At 42.5% G+C, this 18,457-nt stretch overlaps 2 protein-coding genes across 4 annotated transcripts in view; one reads left to right on the forward strand and one right to left on the reverse strand.

Moving 5' to 3' along the window:
- Window positions 1-115, reverse strand: part of GABRA4 (gamma-aminobutyric acid type A receptor subunit alpha4) — a 36,362-nt gene extending 36,247 nt beyond the window's left edge. The window contains exon 1 of one of the 2 annotated variants that reach the window (XM_062493494.1): window positions 87-115. In XM_062493494.1, the coding sequence (XP_062349478.1) occupies window positions 87-115 (29 nt within the window). Of the gene's footprint in view, window positions 1-24 lie in introns of both variants that reach the window. The other variant, XM_062493493.1, reaches the window with a different exon arrangement.
- A 12,607-nt stretch (window positions 116-12,722) lies between these two features.
- The window catches only part of GABRB1 (gamma-aminobutyric acid type A receptor subunit beta1), a 119,359-nt gene continuing 113,624 nt past the window's right edge, over window positions 12,723-18,457 (forward strand). The window contains exons 1-3 of one of the 2 annotated variants that reach the window (XM_062493497.1): window positions 12,723-12,739; window positions 16,909-17,003; window positions 17,082-17,149. In XM_062493497.1, the coding sequence (XP_062349481.1) occupies window positions 12,729-12,739; window positions 16,909-17,003; window positions 17,082-17,149 (174 nt within the window). In that variant the 5' untranslated portion in view covers window positions 12,723-12,728. Of the gene's footprint in view, window positions 12,740-16,741; window positions 16,822-16,908; window positions 17,004-17,081; window positions 17,150-18,457 lie in introns of those variants that run through there. The other variant, XM_062493495.1, reaches the window with a different exon arrangement.

Raw genomic sequence — 18,457 nt, forward strand, 5'->3', positions numbered from 1 at the left:
CGGCGCCGCCGCCGGGCTACTCACCAGGTCGCCAGGCACAGGCAGTGCAGGAGGGCGATGGAGAGACCCGAGGACATGGCGATGGCTGGCTCCTTGGCAGAAACCATCTTTGCATGCCATACTTCACGCCTGGGCACGTTAAACGCCTTGTCCGGGGCGGGGAGGGGGACGCGGGGCCCGGCGGGGGGGCGGCGGCCCCCGGCGGTCCCACATGCGCGGCGCCCCGGTTGCCAAGCGCCCGGCACGGGCGGAGGAGCGGCGAGCGAGTTTCCCCGCTCCGTTAACTCTCTCGGGGCAACAGGCGCCGGTCCCGCCGCTCCCCCCGCCCCCGCCCCGCCCCGCCCCGCCCGCGGCCCCGCGCTCCGCCCCGCGCTCTCCTCCCGGCCCGGCCGGCGGCCGCTGCTGCCCCGGCGGCGGGGCGGAGGAGCGGTGCAGGGCGGCGAGGGAGCACCGCGGCGTCCGCGGGGGCGACCGCGGCGGCGGAGCCTTCGCTCGTCCCGACCGCCTCTGCTCCCCAGGAGGGGAACAAAACCGAGAGCGGGGGCGATTAATTCCCCGGCCAGGAGGGTCTCTCCGCTCCGGTAGGAGAGGAGCTGGCAGAAGAGAGGTAGAGGAGGAGGTGAAGGAAAGCTTTGGCTTCAAGGTTAAACAGAGCGTGCCCAAAGCAGATGGAAGCGAGTGGGTTATCCCAGGTTTCTAAACGCAAAAAAAATGCCAGAATAAGGGAATCGGCTCACGTTTTAGCTGGTGGGATTTCTTTTTTTTTCTTTTCTTATCATTCCTATAATTAGCAAACTTGATTTAGTGACCCAAAAAACTCCATTATGCAAGGTCCAAGGGATCCTGAAGAATTGCAGTAAAATCCACTCAGAAGTGTTGTTAGTCTTGTTACAGGCTATTGGGAAGGTTGGGTGGAGGGGGAGAACTGGGAGAAAGGAAGAGGATTCGGGGGGGTGGGGGGTGTTCCACACCCAGTAAGTATTGGCAATAACCAACTTGTTCTTCTGATCAAGTGTGCTGCAGAGACAATTGTTGAGGTTTCAAAATCAGCGTGCACGTCAGTTTTAATGAGGGTGGTGAAATTCATCATGCACATAGGGCAGGTATTGTAATTGACTCAAAGACTACAGTACTGTCAGTGCCGACAGTAAAAAGCCTTTATTCATTACTTACTACAGTATCTTTCAGCACTGAAATGCCTGATTATCTTCAAAACTACTGTACACTTGAAATCTTCCTTGATTGTACTTCAGAGCTTGCTCCAGCTAGGGTGCCCTTTGCTGATTCGTTTGAAAAACAATTAAAGCTGTGCTTGAAATCCATTTAGCCTGCTGACGCTGTTTATCTTTCAAAAAACTCTGTCTAGGCAGTCAGTTCTGCTTCCAATTTTAAAAGCCCTATTTAGGCCTCTGCAGATTACTAGTCTGTTGCCTGAGATTTTGACAAGGATCCTCATCTCCTGACTGCTTTGCAGGATCCTGATCCGACTGCCTTAGTGGAACGACAAATGTGCTGCCAAAAGGCCACTGAGTGGGGCAGCCTGCCTATGGATGCACACATGCTCTCTGCAGTATTTACAAGCCTGGACAACACAGACGCTAGGATGTCATGCCAAGGTCACTTCAGCTCTTGTGATGAAGCTCTGGGAGCAGCCCGCTTAACTCCACACACAGGTGAAAACCAGCACAACAGCCAGAGTCCACTGCTCTGTCTCCATTAGCAATCTGATCAGGAACAGCAGAAGGATGGATACACGGCTCTTCAGAAGTCTAATTTCACCAGAGCCAGATAAATTTCTCTGGGTTAACCAGCCACTTTGGATCTTCTGTAAAGCGTTGTGATTTGTTTCTCTGGATCAATCTTCTGCTTTAGCATGGACTATGCCAGAGGGATACTGAGAACTGGCCTCCAGTAAAGACAATGTCTAGCTTTTCCCCCTTGAAATATAAAGTAAACCCTTATTGCAGAATATTGAAAACATTTCATAGTGAGATTATCGTATACAGAGACACTTCAGTAACATTTCGCTGGCAGAAAAAAAAAAAAAAACCTCAAAAAACCTAAATTGAGGGCAATAGAGGGTAATTGAGAACTGGGCAGAATCCTGTTACAAACTTGGAGCAAAACGTGTCTCTATGGCACTGTCACTTATTGCAGCTGCTGAGGAAGAAAAAAGCACCCAGGCAGAGTTGGGGACACCCTCGGGTTTAGATTGTTTTAGTATCTTCTGGGTATATATAGGTATGTATATTTATATATATAAATAGCAAAATTGAGTGGTATTCACCGGTAATGATCTCACCACATCAATGCCACGAGAAAGGCTATCAGACAACTCCCTCTCAAATCCATGCCTGTAGTCAGTAGTTCTGCTACAGCTAGAAATCAGTGAAATTCCCCCTTCTATCAAATCTAGGAACTGAGCTGGTCTTTGAATGATTCCAAATCAGTGCAAAGAATAATATTATTGATACCTTTTGTCTCTTCGGTACAGGTACTTCATTGAAGTAACTAAAGTAGCATTCAGTAAAGGTAACATCAGGTTACAAGTTTTGTGGACGTGCCATGCAAGGGCAAGAAATACTCATGGCGTACTCGTGGATTTTTTCCCAAGAAAATGTAGACACACCGTCCTCCTGTCACAACACCAAGCCTGTCTTGGGTTATACTGTCGCAGTATCTGAGTGCCACATGAGTGCATTCACTCCCTACAGGTGCTAAAACTAAATGAAAATTCACTTTCTCTAAATCTAGAAAATTAATGCTAGCACATCTCAAATTTATGAGCAGTTAATATCTCCCTTAAATCCAGCAATGACTAACAAGAAATCCATAAGATTAATACCAAAACCAGACTGTTGTCCTTGATATCTGAAAAATCTGTATCATTTGTAAATTGATAAAGTATTTACAAAACTAGACTTGAAGGAAACTTAAAGCAGTTCAAAATAACAGTAAACCATCCTGTAAACCACATCTAGCACCTCTGAGTATTTGTTTATTATATCTGATATATGCATTGCTCTGCTTAATTTCAATATTTTCTGAATTACAATTTAAGAGTTATTCTAGGGGTTTTTTTGGTAATGTGTTTGTGGCATAGACGCCCAGAAGCTTCAGAGGTGCTTCTTTGTCACCAGCAGATGTATGCTGTTTTGAAAAGTACTGCTTCTAATGGTCTTTGATCTCCTCACAGAATATATGGGTTATATCATCTCTCTAAAATAACTTGATGACTCCAAGAAGGATTTAGTGGTCACAAACTGAATTGACGGTCCCCAAAAGTGTTTGCTGAATTCAGCATTTTCCCAGCTTCTCTAGCTTTTACCACCAATTCTTCCAAGATTCCTCTGAAGAAATCTCACCCATCGGGGACTATTGTAAGAAGGGGACTATTTTTGCCTGGCTCCATATGCTCAAAAAGCACTTGAATTTTTTAAATAGATTTTTTTTTTACTGTCGCTATACTGATGTATCCTACTACTGATTTTTGTTGAAACAGACATGTGGGCCAAGCCTCAAAAGCAGGTTTATCCAAAGCTATGGATCTTAAGTATAGCTTAATCTTTTATTATTATTATTATTATTTGTTACAACACAGAGAAGCAGATTCTCTCACCTCTCTTCCAATTCCTATTTTGCCATCAGAATAAGTAGAAAGAAAAAGGAATTCAGTTATTTTCTTGTGTTAGTCATTATCTAACCTTTACAGGTTTGTATTTTTTGGTTTGGCTTTTTTTTTTTCCTTTTGTAAACTATAGGCTCCATCAACACTACAAATTATAAAGGTAAATTACAGGTTCCATCTTTTCCCCAACAGATTTAATTATTCAGCTGATTTTTACCAGGTTTAGTTTTGGTATCAAATCCACAAAGACAGACAAGCTAATATTGAAAAGGCTGTGAAAATCTTTAATGCCCAGCTATATGTTGCATGGTTAAAACCTCTAACTCTCAGAAAAGAGGAGATAAAACTCAGATCACTGCCATGTATCTCAATGTTTCTTTCTCTAAATAACTAAGACATGGATTTCTTGGATTTTTTAGTTTCTATCCATATCAGTAGTCTCTTACAGTCTTTTCTTCGCATACATCCTTTTTAAAAAATCAGAGGTTGAGTATCCATTCTTTGGAAAACGCATACCCCAATCCCATTTTTGGCAGATGACCAAGAAAATATATGGATATCTTTATTGTACTAACTAAAGTGTCTTTCATTCTCTTCTTTTCCAACATCCACACTGATTAAAGAGATCATGGAAACCTACATGTCTTGGATTTATCACAACTTTGATCTGGGGGTCAGGGAAAGTCTGTACTACCTGTACTACCTGTTCAGGGAAGAGTTTTCAATCAGTGGGGATACCAGGACACTGTGGGCCTTGACTGCACCTCTAGTGATGGACTCATGTTTAAGAAATGCAGATTTTGGGTCTATTGATTGAAACTTAAGTTCTGCTCTGAGAACAGTAAGACAGATGCATAAGCTCTTTCTGGCTCTTCTTCCAGTTCCAGATTTCCCTGTAGTTCCTTTTCCTGATGTAGTTCCAGAAGTTTTCTTTCAGCATCCAACTGCAAAGTTTTTAACTACGCACTTTCTAAAGAATTTACAGTCTAGATAAACAGGACTAAGTAAGAACTGGATACAAGAAAGTACTGTTATTTTCATTTTGCTGGGAATAGAGATACAAAAAGCTTAAGTGGCAATGCAACACAATGTACAAAATGTAACTGCTTCCAACATTAGAAATTTGAAGCGGAACAGGAGCTTAATTCTAGCCTGTTGTGTCCCAGGTCAGTTTTCCAGTCACCTTCTCATCTGTCTTTTCAGAGCACAGCTTAAGCTCTATGTAAAACTGAACCTTCCGCTGGCCCAGCTTTGCTTTACTTCCATGGCCAGAACTCCTACAGAACTGCAGGAGCCGATGCAGACATGCATTTAGCTGTGTATTTTTTCCTCTGACATATGGTATTTACAAGACTGCTCTACAGTACCATGGTTATTTTAACACATATGTCCTTGATTGCTGGGAATAAGACTAGAAAATCCTTGGAGTACCAAATATATATATATATGTGTGTGTGTGTATATATATATATACATATATATACATGCATATATTGCTATTACTGATTGCAAGAAGATTTATATGGTTTATAGTGATTGACACATGGATGTTTAAGGAGGTAAACTGTGAGCTTTAGAATTAAGGGGACCTGTACTCTACACACTGCAATGAAAAAGTGTTTGTGGAAGCATTCACTTCAAGAACTGCAATTTGGGGCAAAAAGTCTTGTCAAGAAGAAAGCACTAGAGGATTCATGTGCCTTCTTCCCCATCTGACCTCAATACTTTCCCGGCACACACACTCATATAATTTGGCACGTCACTGACCCCTGTCACATCTGCAGCCAGGGCCATCAGGACAAGTTGGAATCGACCTCAGTGGCAAAGTGGGGAATCAAGGAGATCTCCTGATTTCAATCTCTAAAATGGTCATCCCCAGAATAATAAGATAAGAAAACCCTCTTCATGCAGGGGAAAATACAGATTTACCTAAAAGCAGTACAAATCTGCCTCTCATTTCATGGCAGCCAAGTTTGCAGGGGGGAATCTGGGAAGCCACTGCCCTGTATCCTGCCTTTTCCCTGTCAGGGCTCCCACCTTTAATGCAAAATGTGTCAAAAATGTTGGTTGCCACGAGCAACAGTTGCAAATTTTCTGCAGCATTCTGGAGTGACAGGCAGGGCAGAGAGGGGCAGGGGGCTGAGGCAGGAGAAGTTTGTGGGGGCTGCCATAGCTCTGAAGGAGAGGGGAGGAAGGAAGACTGGATGCTCCAACTTGCAGTCTCCTTCAGATTCCTGCTTTTAGGCAGAGCCTGCTGCTCTGCGTGCTAGTTTTAAGACAGCTGCATCCTGCTGCTGGCAACTGCTCCCAGAAGGAACAAGAGAGAAGATGTACCAACAAATTGCCTTCCTGTAAGGCTTCATTGTTCCCAGTCATTACATGTTTACCAATCCCAGAAGTATATGAGTCATGCGCAGATACCCGGGAAATGACTTAAATATTCCATGGAAGCCCCAGGTCTGGTCCTTGACTCACAGTGAAGCCACTGACAACAGGTCTAGTGATTTTCTTCCCGCTTTCATGGTGTCTGGCTTGCATCAAATGAGGAGGAGCCTCATTTTTCTTTAAAAGGTGGAAAGAAAAGAGTTGTAAAGTCTGGGATTGTATAATGCCAGGAAAAAACTGACAAGTTGACCTAGATGGTTTACAAGTACTGCATAAAGAACTCAAAATCCTGAAGGCAGGTAAGTAAAACTTGAGACTTCTGATCTCATGAGCCCTGTGGGGCTGACTGCTGGCTCTTAAAAGTCTGGGGATGGCAGTACTTAAGAGGATCTGTTTATGCTGTTCTTCCCTCATGTTGCCATGCTGGAGGGCTGGCGAGCTGTGCTCAACACCACCTCTTCATTGACAATGATGTTCAGCTAAGAACTTTGCTTTGGTTGGTTCATTTCTCAACACTGCTCCCTTTGCTGACATCAAGCACACACAGCAACAGACTTTCCTTTCTACCTTGAAAGAGGTACATCCTTCCTAACATTTGAAGAAATATAATGGCAGCAGGAGAAGCAAGGAATACAAATGTATTCTGCATCTACCTTCTTACAAGAGATAGCTCATAGTGGTACACCAAATATAGTCAAACCTTCCTTATAATGAGAACATTTTTATACTAAATAATAGTATTAGCATCTGTGCATTAGGTATAGAATATTCCCTTCCACATATTTTAGTATAAAAGTAAACAGAATGTTTGGGGGGGTTTATGCAAATAGAACTGCCAAGCAGACTAGCCCAGAGGTAAACAGCTAAACAAATGGGTGTTTAGACCTGTAAGTTCTGCTCACAAAAGCAAAATTTGCCATTGTGGTAATACATTAAATCTACAAGACACACAACTAGTCTGCTCTTCATTACCATCTGGTGGTTGTTGCATGGAGTGGCATTACTCTCATCACAAAGTTACTGAGGAAAATTTTCATATCCTCAGAAAGGAAAGGGCACTGTAGCAGAAGTGCACAGCACAAGGAGGGGGTGATTTTGTCTAATAGGCATCAATACAAAGGCATCAGGCAAAGAAAACACTGTAAAGATGAGCAGGTAGAAAAGAAGTAAAAAGTATTTCTCTCAAGTATTTTGAGGTGTACCTGAGTTTTGTTTGCAAGGAGCTGAGAAGTGCTTGGGAAGCACAGTGTGCTGTTCCCTCCCACTGACAGCAATGGCAGCTGATACCCTTGACAAGATAAGATATTTGTTGGCCACTTTCCGTAACTAGTTCTCAGATCTTCAGGACTCACCCAGAGAGCTATTTTACAGTGGTAGCCTAGCAGGGGGCCCATGCCCTCAGTGTAAGCAAGGGGGACCTAGTCCCATTCTGCAGCTACATGGGGAGCTAGTTCACCTTTTGCACAGTGAATAGTCTCTGTATCTATCCAAGGTATAGTCACTACCTCTTCCCCTTCCCACAAAATGATTCCCACACAAAGGGAATTTGCAGTATAATTCAGCTTGGAAGTGACTTTTAGAAGTCATCAGTCCAAACTTCTCAAAGCACAGCCAGTCTCAAAGTTAGATCAGGTAGATCCAGGGCCTCTGAAGAGTTCCTCACCCTTTTCAATCTTCTTAGAGTATTTCTTATCCTTGGAGTATTCCTTATGAAGGGAGGGTAGTCTGCTCTTACACTCACTTTATAGAGTGAAAGAAGTACAATAGTTGACAAAATGTAACACACTTTTGCTTTTGCCAAAGTGTATGAATCAATAGGTAAATGATGTGCAGTGACAAGTCCACTGTCACTAGCTTGCAACAGTACCAATATAAACTCCTGGACACAGTCACAGTGTGCTAATTTGTGTACACCATGGGGCTGATCCAGTGCAGCTACAGAATTTCTTGTGTACCAGATTGATTTTTTCAAGAACAGCATAAAATAAATTCATTATTATAATTATAAAATCCAGAAATAATTTTATACCTCAGTTGCTTTTTACCTTAAAAGATGCATTCTTCAGGTGCTTTCTCAGCTCTGCCACTGATTTCTGTGACCTTGGATAAGTCATTTAGGCCAAATCTTCTAACGGGTGTAGCTCATTCTATGTGCATCAATTTATACATAAGACTGACACAGACCTTGTGGAGGTGAATACCCAAATCTTCATTTAAAACTTTGATCTCCACACCTCCATGTCTGAATTTCCTGTTCTTCAAATTTTAGGAAAGATTTCCATATATTGTAGGGATATTTGAAGGCATTAGTTAGTTCAAATGCACACAGTGAATTAAAAACATATAGAAATACTAAGTATTATTACCAAATAGGTCACTATTTAACCAATACCCATGTCCTTAGTAGTTTAGACATTTTGTCAACTCTGTGTCTCATTTGAGATGTTTAATACATAAATCAGCTTTCTAAATATTTCTCTGCTAGACACAGATATGAGAGTACATGAGATTAACGCTGTCTGAGAAATACGCTGTCTTCGGGAGCAGGCCCCCACCATCACCTCCCTCACCTCTTAGGCCACTTAGACATGAGAAATAAAGCCTTCCACTGCTGACGGTGAAAATGAGTGGGTGGAAAATCCAAGGCACAAAAAGGAAGCTGAATATTTAACAGAGATAGCTACACAATTCTAGAAGGCAGACTTCACAAGGTTTTAAGAGGATGGGTAATGTGCCTTTTCTGCCTCATTAACCCAAAGCAATACATTATCTTTTCCCTACCCAAAATGAAGAAGTAAAAATCTACCCTGACTTATGTATGATTTAGATACTAGGGTCATTTAGGTCCTGCTCCAAAACTGACTGAAGTAAACAAAAACCCTGCCATTCATGTGGGGGATTCTGGATCAGAACAAGATAGCATTTTTCATTCTGAGTTCCTAATTTACTGTAGTGTTGGGGTTTTCTCTATATTTAAAATACTTTGTTTTCTTATAACCTCATTATTGTGGTTAATCCTCTTCTGCAAATTTTCTTATTCTTCAGTTCTCTATCTGACTGCAGGCAGGTAACATTTTGCTTTCTCAAAGGGGGTGAAAAGGAATTTGACTTGTCTACCATTCACATGCCCTAGTGCCTTGCACTGAAACATATTTTGCAGATTTTCTGAAAATAAAACCTTGATAATGTCCAAAGCTGAAGCAAAAATTTAGCCTTAATATACCAGATGAAGGGAGAGAAACAGTTTGAATCAAAGAACAAGTCACTGAAGGAGATACTGAGCAAGACAAAGGAAGACACAACAAAGAGGTTGAGAATATGAGAAGTCAACTCATGTGAAGAATTCCAAAACCATCCCTTACAGTATGAAAAGATGAGAGAGAAAGTTTTCCAAATTATTACTTGATATTTGTTCTTTTGGACTCTTCTGCTCACAAAACTAAAATCTTCTTTCAACCTCTATTTACTTCTGTCCCAAAATGGTACTAAAAGCTCTCTGAAGCGAATGTTGACATCACACAAATGCTTGATGCTTCTTAAAAGAAGCTTGAGGGACCAAGGGGATGCTCCTGCATCCCTTATCTCACCTTTTACTGCTTCCTGAGCTATAACATGCTGTCGATTGCTCTAAAAGACAAATCAGGATGGTTTTGCCCTCTGAGCTGGGTTTGAAGGCAGGCACAAAAAGTTCAGTCTTTACCAAAATGTATTAACAGTGAATAAAACAATACCCCATGCTGTTGAACCATCCCTCCTTAACACCTCTTTTCAGAGCAGTTATCCATGGGAGCATCCTTGTGTCCCTGTGCCTGCCACTGCAGTGGGAAGAGATACCAACAGGGGCTAAAAAAACTAGTTGCATCCTAGTTCTGTGACCTGGCTGAGGAACATCTTTACCAGTTCCCTGTGTTCAATTTCTTATTTTCTTCAAATTTTTAACTTAGCACTTATTTTAGCCTTTATTTTAAGGTTTTTTTTCAACTAGCTAAAAGCAGCAAAAATGACAGGGTGCAATCCATTTCTCAGTATATGGACCACTTCCAGTGACTGCTGCCAGCCCACACGACATATATAAATCACAGATTTGAGACCTGCACCCCTACATCACTTAAAGAGATAAGTAAAATTACTTGTTGTCTTACACTTCCCTGATGACAAAGTGATTCCCAGCAGAAGAGATTCACATGTGCTCTTTATTTCAGCAAGCCAGAAGCATCTCTCTCACTCTTCAAATGTGCTCCTGAGACAAGAAAGGAGTGTGCAAGCAGCTGGTGTGTAGGACTATTGCATTTGTTAAAATCATGCCCACTTTGTTTGCTCCTAGTGTAGGTATGACTGTGCATGGTGATACCTAATGCTGTCATTTTCACGGCTGTAAATTGACAACAGAATTCCAGGGGAATTTGCCATCATCAAAGAAAACAGCCTGCAAGATTTCAGTCTAGCAGGTTTTATTGTTATATTTTGCTCTTTCCATAAAACTCAATCTTAAATGTGAGTGGTGACATATTTGTAAACATATGCTTGAAATACAATGCAAGTTTTTCTTATTGTCACCTCCATCTTTGGAAGCAGCTGACGACCTTGATAATGAGTGCAAATATAAAATGTCTATCTTTTGTGAGGCAGGTGCAACAGCACGATAAAGAACTGTTTCTATTTGTAATGCCCATTCTTGGCTCTGTTCTAGCTTTTCCTTTTTAGGGTTTTAACATATATAGGCACAACCACTTAAAAGACAAATACTATAAAATCTCAACCAAAATGTGTTTTTCCTTTCTTACTGAACTTTGAGGAGTATGTAATTTGGAGTCTGTATCTGCACTGTACTAAGAATACTTTTGGGTAGATTTAATTTCAAAACTGGAAGTGGTGGCTAATAGAAAAGGCCCATATTCAGCACCAGTTTTCATCACAAATCAGATTTAAGTCAAAACCCCAAAACTTCTAATGCAAAACTAGTTTTGAAGAACAACTAGCCAGGATCTTCAACATTCTTAGCAATATAACACACCAAATAAGCAGAAACTACTGGAGATTAAAAAGGAACTGGAACTACCATTTCTATGGAAGAATTATAAACCAGAAATAGAGGCAGAAAGCAACGTTACCACACTGTAAATCCACAAGATCACCAAAATACTTGAAACTGGAAGGAGTAGTTGAGTATTTCCTGCTCAACTTCAGAGTTAAGCTCAGTTTCTTCTCTGAGATGTATTAAACTCAAAGATAGGCCAGGCTGCTCAGGAATATCTTTTAGTTCAAAATTTCTTGAGAGTATGTAATGCAAAAATGTATATTTTCTCAAAGAAAATTTCTTTTTGAGCCACTTTTTACTTAGTTCTTCTTGAGAAAGGAACTCTCTGAGCTACACACTTACGGAAGATATCTCCAGAGAAATTGCATATGTGACTAAATTCAGCCATTCTATCTCATTGCTAGAAGAAAACAAGCTAGGATCTTATTTACATGACTCACATTCACAAGTGTTTGTAGTGAGTGCATCGCATCACTGAAATGGGACAAAGAGACACATTGCATTCTAGCGGCTCTGCGTGGTAAAGTGTTTGTGAGTATGAGAACACTACTCATAAAACCTGATAATTTAAATAGGGATTTGCAGTGAGCTGCTTCAGAACACAATGAAAAGGCAAAGCTGGGTAAAATTAATCCATTAATGAGAAAAATATTTTCTGAGGCATTCCACTAACAGTGTTTCACTTCTTATGCTAAAAAAACCTGTACAGATCAAGACAGGAGCCGGCCTAAAAAGCACAGAAGCAAAGTTCTCAATCCTACAAATGTATAAGCACCTTGTCACAGTAGGCATCAGCCTCTTAAAACCAAGGGAGCTGAAGAGCCATCCTAAGCATTTTACAGTCTTTTTAAACAAAGTACAGCGTGCATTAGAAAGATCTTAATTGATCTTCATGGGGTATGAAAAGAGGAATGAAAACGGAGCACAAAGAGGATATGTGCCTTTTTCTTTCCTGAGATAAGAGTGAGGGCTTACTGAGAGACACAAAGGAAAGGGAAATAGGTGTGAGGGTGAGGTGGTCTCCTCAGTGTGTAGCAGCATCATACTGTCTGCAGATCCCAGGATAAAGCACAAGTTCAGCATGTCAGTCCCCAGCTCTTCTCAAACCTTTGCGCAACTTTGCTGCTGCACTGAAATCCCCAAGGCACACTAAAAGTAATTCCAGCCTGCAGTTTTCTGTAATTAGAGAAGATGGCTCACAAACTCTATTTGATACAAGGGATTACTATAGGTATAAAATAACAATAGCGCTATCACTAAGCAGATTAAATTAGTGACCTATTTCATTACCTCCTTCTTTTAAGTATATGAACAACATTTGTTTTTTACCTGCACAGGTAGTCATTTCACAATTCCAGTGTTTCACTTCATAGTTTTCAAACCTAACCTTTCAGCTTGTTAAAGAATTTGATCTAAAATTTTGAATTGATATTATTGATATGATTACTGCAAAATTTCACCTGCTCAGTGCCAAGTAAAAAAAAAAATGTACCCATCTTAATTCTCATTTTTCTTTCAGCTGTGTATGTAGTATGAAAAATCCACACAGCAATTCCAGTAGGACACAGATTAGGCGTATCCTAGGTCTGCAAGTCCTTACTTGCAGTTTCTCAAAACCTGTCAGTATCACAAATATTAACATTTTCAGCCATCACCTCCACACACAAAGTCTACAGTATGAGGGACACAGCTCCCCTTTTTTGTTTTGAGCAGACTCACAGAGACACCTACTTTCATTCTACTTTTAAGAAGGTGCAAAATATCACTAGAGAGAGATTGCATAGTCATAATTTTTTGCATTTTCCCCCCTTCATTTCTTTAAAACTTGCGGTTTTCCTGCCTACAGATCTTACCTAGTGGTACATGGAAAGAATTTCCAAATTTCTCTTTTTTTCAGTGATCTTGCTTTTTTTTTAATTAGCCAACATTATCTGAGCAGGACATTATCTTTGTATGGTGTGCACTTTCTGATGCCAAATTAGAATGAGTAGTGAAAAAAAGGTATTTAATGAAGTGGGAATATCAATTTATGTAAGAAAAAGGATTCCTTCCTGAAAGTTTAAACATAATGAAGGTAAAAACTGAACATGCATTTGGCCCAGGATAGTTTCGGCATCATGCTTTATGATTATTTGTCTTGCTTCTAGGAAGCATTTGACATGCCTTATAATATGAAAAAAAAGGTCATTATTAATATGTTAGAACATGACTAAAAGTCATGTTAATGAATTTCAACAGGCTTAGTTTATCAGTGCTTACATATGTTTAACAACTATGAAACTATTCCCTGCCCAAAAGATCTGCCTTCTCTAACACAGACCAGAAAATATATTTTTTAAATCTCATTTACAAGTTGTGTGTCCATCTCATAGACCCTATGTAGTACTAAACCCAGAGTAGAAATGATTGGGAGAGGAATTTGGCACTCTCCTTAGCAATGGTTTCCAGAAAACTTACTGAACAACAGTATAAGAAGATAGCCATAAGAAGAGAACATAAGAGCAGGAATTGAAACACCACAGGTGTTTGAAAACCAAACTGGGTTTGGTACAATGGGGTTATTACAGCTCCTACAGGCTGCGAGCTGGCTGCATCCCACCTCAGCACGCTGCTGGTGTCACGGAATAGAACACATAGGTCAGGGTGGTAGCTCTGCCATGGGAGTTCATGCCACTGACAGAGCAGACAGGAAAGGTAATAGCAACAGAAATATTTAATTAATTCTGTCAAGTAGACACTTCCATTCAGAGGACATGCACTTTTCTTGGTATAGCAGTTGTGTTCTCTCCAGTCTTATTAAAAAACACAGATTTACCGCTGCATATCTCAAAAGTGAGAAAGAAAACTAAAACTACTGAGAACTACTGGCAAAACTCTCAAGATTAAGCTCCTAGAGCTTTGGACACTAAGCATCCTGATTCCCAAAATTGCAAATTACCCGTCTACTTAATTGCCTATATTCTGAGGTGCTCAACACTTCCAAGATGCACAAAAGCCACGTTGAGTACCCATCAGGTGTCACTCAGCCTGAGCAAACCCCTTTGGAGTGGATGGAAAGACGTACTTCTGTGTTTTGAATTGAATTTATTGACTGCAGAAGCAGCTGCCATTTCAAGCACATGTCAAAAACAGATCACCAGATGTCTAGTCACCTCTATAAGCTTTTAGAAAATGTTTGTGAACAATAAGGAGAATATTTGAGTTACCCCTTCCCCATAGTCATTCATTTTGGATGTCTTTGTCTTTGTTCTTTGCACATGGGGTTGTTAAAGAGATCCTGAAGGGAGAACTATGTCATGAGAACTATATGGAATGTTTTTATCAAAATTATGTCAAAATTGTTCCACATTGGTGGCCTGGAAAAGCATACTATATTCTCCTAGAGACAATCATCTGCAAAGAGAGCAGAACTTCAAATTCTTAATTCATTGACTACTTCAGCTAGCAACATGTGGGAGAGAGGAAGTCCTGCTGATAATAATTTACCTTTTTCAGGCCTGAAAGCAGTGGAAGACACACTTTAGACATGTTTCCATCATCCTCCCCATAGGACAAGAGAAATCCTTCTCACCCCTCTGCTCTGGCAGTGTAATTCCATGCAGCTCCTCCTTTGTATGGTTATTAAAATACCATATATATCTCTTTGTTCCAAAGCCCCACTACTGAGGGATCTTTTCAGTATTGTCTCCACATTGCAGCTGTTTCAAAACCCAAGTTTAGAGCCTGGATGTCCCCAGTAATCAAGCTGCACAAAATTAATCTGAATTTCAACAGTTTGGGTGTTATTTTTGGGGTGTTCAGTAGAGTAAACTCAAGGCTGGTCTCCAGAAGTCAGGAGCTTGGTTGGGAGAGCTCTCAGAGGAACCAGCTTGCCAATAAGAACATCCTCATCCCTCCTGGAAGCATATTTGCTGGGCTGAGACATCCTCCTGATTGCAGGAGACCTGCAGGACAGGCTTTGCCCATGCCTTCTCAGACCAGATGATAAGATCAGAAATTTACCTAAAACAGCTTACCTATTAATGGGCATTCAGTCCAGGGGCCAGAATACAGCTCATCTGAACTAAAGCTGACCTGAAATGTGCAGCACAGTAAGAATTCTGATAGAATAAATCCCTGCACTTATGCCTTAAAACAAATTTTGGCAAGCCATGGAGGGCAGTGGTTTCCCTTAAATACAGGCATTTCTGACTTTTGCGTGGCTTATGACAAAGATAAACATAATGCTGCATACCATTAAGAAGTAAAAGGGACTACAAATCTGCATGGTAAATCCCAATTCAGTGCTTCAGATGAACCAGGTAACTTTATGATGGCTCTGTGTGGTACAACTCTAATTTAAAAGATACTTTTTGGTAGACAGCTATAGGTAGGATTTATTTATTTATTTTTAGCCATACCAATTATAATTGAAAAAAACTCTTTACAAAAAGCAATCCTGAAGTATTCTCAAGTTGAGTTGGGAGGTAACATTTTTCAGTAGCTAATTGCAGAGCTAGAAGGAAAAGAAAATATATAAAACACCTCAAATAAAATCAAAAATATTTATTATATACTGTTACAAAGAACTGATAAAAGAATTATTATCATAAGCTTGTACACTTATGGTTGGAGAAAGCAGAAGTGAGATGAAAGACTCCCATAGTAATGTCTCAGGAAGCATGTTGTGCTCCTTCTCCAAGAGCGAAAAATTTTCAGAGAAAAACTCATTGTTCAAAAATTTTTTCCAAAAGATGCTCAAAACTGTAACTAGAATGTGTGTCACAAACTATATCAGTGTTCTACCATTTTTCAAATATAATGGAATATTTCAGCTACAAAAAACATCACCAAGTCTGCCATTTCTCAGAAACAAGTCTTCATGACGCTGTAGCAGACTCAAAAGCATCCAATACTTATCCCAAGGGCACCGCACGCAGGACTGTGAAGTGCGCAGAAGAGATGGGTTGAACCTGAAAGGGATAAATGTTATTTCTGCTGCGCTGCAGTGAAAGCGAGCGGCACCGGCAAAGCCATAAACTGTTCACAGGTTCACAGGGCTCACAGATCAGTCCCTGTGTAATGAAGCACAAGAGAGGACAGGTTACGTTAGAGAGAGAGGGGGAAAAAACCCAAAACACAACAACAAACGCCACGAAAATCGCGTTCTAAACGCAGGATTAATTAATTACACTGGTTAAAAAATTGCGACTAAAATTCAGTCACCCGTAGCACCGCGGGTACCGCTGCGGGAGAGCCAAGCGCTCCGCGGGGCAGGCGCGTCCTCAAGCCTCCGCCGCTCGGCAAAACGCTACCTTGCACCATTTCTATCGAATTTGCCATTCCCCTTCACTTTACAGCTAACATAACATCGAGGGGAATTTTCACGCCGAAGCGCCCTCAACTATTATTCTGTCTCCCGAAGGGAAGCCGGCGCTCCAGCTGCGGGGGCCGCTCCCGGCGGTGTCAGCCCCTTCCCCACGGCAGCTCGGGGTCCTCGGTCCCGCTGTGCCCGGCCGGCCAAGGGGCCCCGCCGCCCTCAGCGCTCCCGCGGCACCTGTTGCGGCGCCGCGCCCTCGGCCTCTCTCGCCCTCAGCAGCCCGCGGGGCGCCCCGCTCCGCGCATGCGTCCCGCTCTGGGGAATTGTTTCTCCTCGCCGCTCCGCGCCAAGTTCCAGTCCGCGGCTCGTCCCCCGTGAGGCGGCGGCCGGGATGGGGGCGGCTGCGAGGCGGGCCGGCCGGCGGGCGCTGCTCCTGCCGCTGGCGCTGGCCGTGGCGTGTGCGGCGCGCAGGTGAGCGCGGCCGGGATGCGGGCGGAGGGAGGGAAGCGGGCGCGGTGCCGCCCGGCCGCCTCCCTGACCCGCTTGCGCTTCTTCCCGCAGCGCCGACGGGCCCAGCAACATGTCCTACGTGAAGGAGACTGTGGACAGGCTGCTCCAAGGCTACGACATCCGCCTCCGCCCCGACTTCGGAGGTGAGGCGCCCGCGCCCCCCCCGACCCGCGCCCCGGCCCCCCCAGGTCCGCTAACGCCGCCTCCCGCTCCCCCCGCAGGTCCGCCCGTGGATGTGGGCATGCGGATAGAGATCGCCAGCATCGACGTGGTCTCGGAGGTCAACATGGTGAGTGACCCTCGGGCCGGGGCGGTGGAGCCCCCAAGAACCCCGCCCGTGCGGGGGCTGCCGGAGCCCCGGGGCCCGCGCTGCCACCGGCCGGGAGCCCGGCTGCGCGGGGATGCGCTACGGAGCCGCTGCGATCGCCGCAAAATTACCGAGCACGTCGCGGTTGCTAGGAAAAGCTGTTTGCGTTTTTGAGATGTTGACATGCCTGAGGTGGCACTTCAGAAGAGCTCCTGCCTTGGTCAGAATGCCCGCTGCAGGTCTGAGGTTCTGGGTCCCTCTTGCCCTGGTTTGTCCTTTGCGTAATCAGCAGCTGCCGTCGGAAATGCTGGAGTTTCTTGAGCTGTGGCAGCAGATGGCCAGATGTGCGTGTTTTCATGTTAAATTATTTAAAGAGTTAGTTCACTTTCCACGCTAGTAGCCTTGAGTAAAAGGTGCAAAGAGAAAATAAGAAGGACTTCTAGAAAATGCTCTCTTGTAGAAGAGAAAAAAATAACAACACTGCAGAGTAAGTACATAAGGATGTTTCCAGCTGTCAGAATCAGAAGTTTCATAGCTACAGGTGTGAAACATACTGCATTTGATTTCAGTTCTCCTGCAGGAAGGAATGCTAATAGACAAGCAGGCTTAAAGAGCAAAAATGTGACTGTTAAGTTGCCTGCCTCATTTGACAGCCTTTTCCCAGAAGAAAACAGTAAATCAGTTGCAAGTTTGAATGTTATACAAAATCGTATTGAATTAGTCAGCATCATGGGCATTTTGCTCTCATTCTCTTTTCTTATGTTTGATCTCAGATGAAAATCTCAGATGCTTTTTGTACATAAAGGAACACCTACTTAGTTAAAAGAAGCTTAGAAACCTTACATTTCCATCCTGATCAGCAGTTTATTTCACTGGGTGATATTTGCCCATTTGAAGTAATTTACTCTTCCTTGGTATATTAGTTAGTAGCTGTCATTAAAACAATCTCTTCAAAGATTTTTTTGGTTTGTTTTCATGCTTAGTTTTTTTCTGTTATTTATTATATATATCACAGCTTCTGTTTGTGTGTAACTGTTTTATTTTCTTATGAATGTGCATGGTAGAGTGGGGAGGAAACAAGAAATTGTCAGGTTGCGTGTAGGTCTGCGGACTGCTAGTGCTGCACAAAGACAACATTTTGCAAGTTTCAGCTCCCGATCTTCCTGTTGCTGTATTGTACTTCCAGAGAGGAACGTGGTACAGACCACACAGAGAAATCAAAACATAGACCTTATCAAAATAGTCAAAGACCAAATCTACTCCAATCTATTTCTATGATGCTGTAGTGCG

The sequence above is a fragment of the Cinclus cinclus genome, chromosome 5 (genome assembly GCF_963662255.1).
Source record: "Cinclus cinclus chromosome 5, bCinCin1.1, whole genome shotgun sequence".
In the NCBI taxonomy this organism is placed as follows: Eukaryota; Metazoa; Chordata; class Aves; order Passeriformes; family Cinclidae; genus Cinclus; species Cinclus cinclus.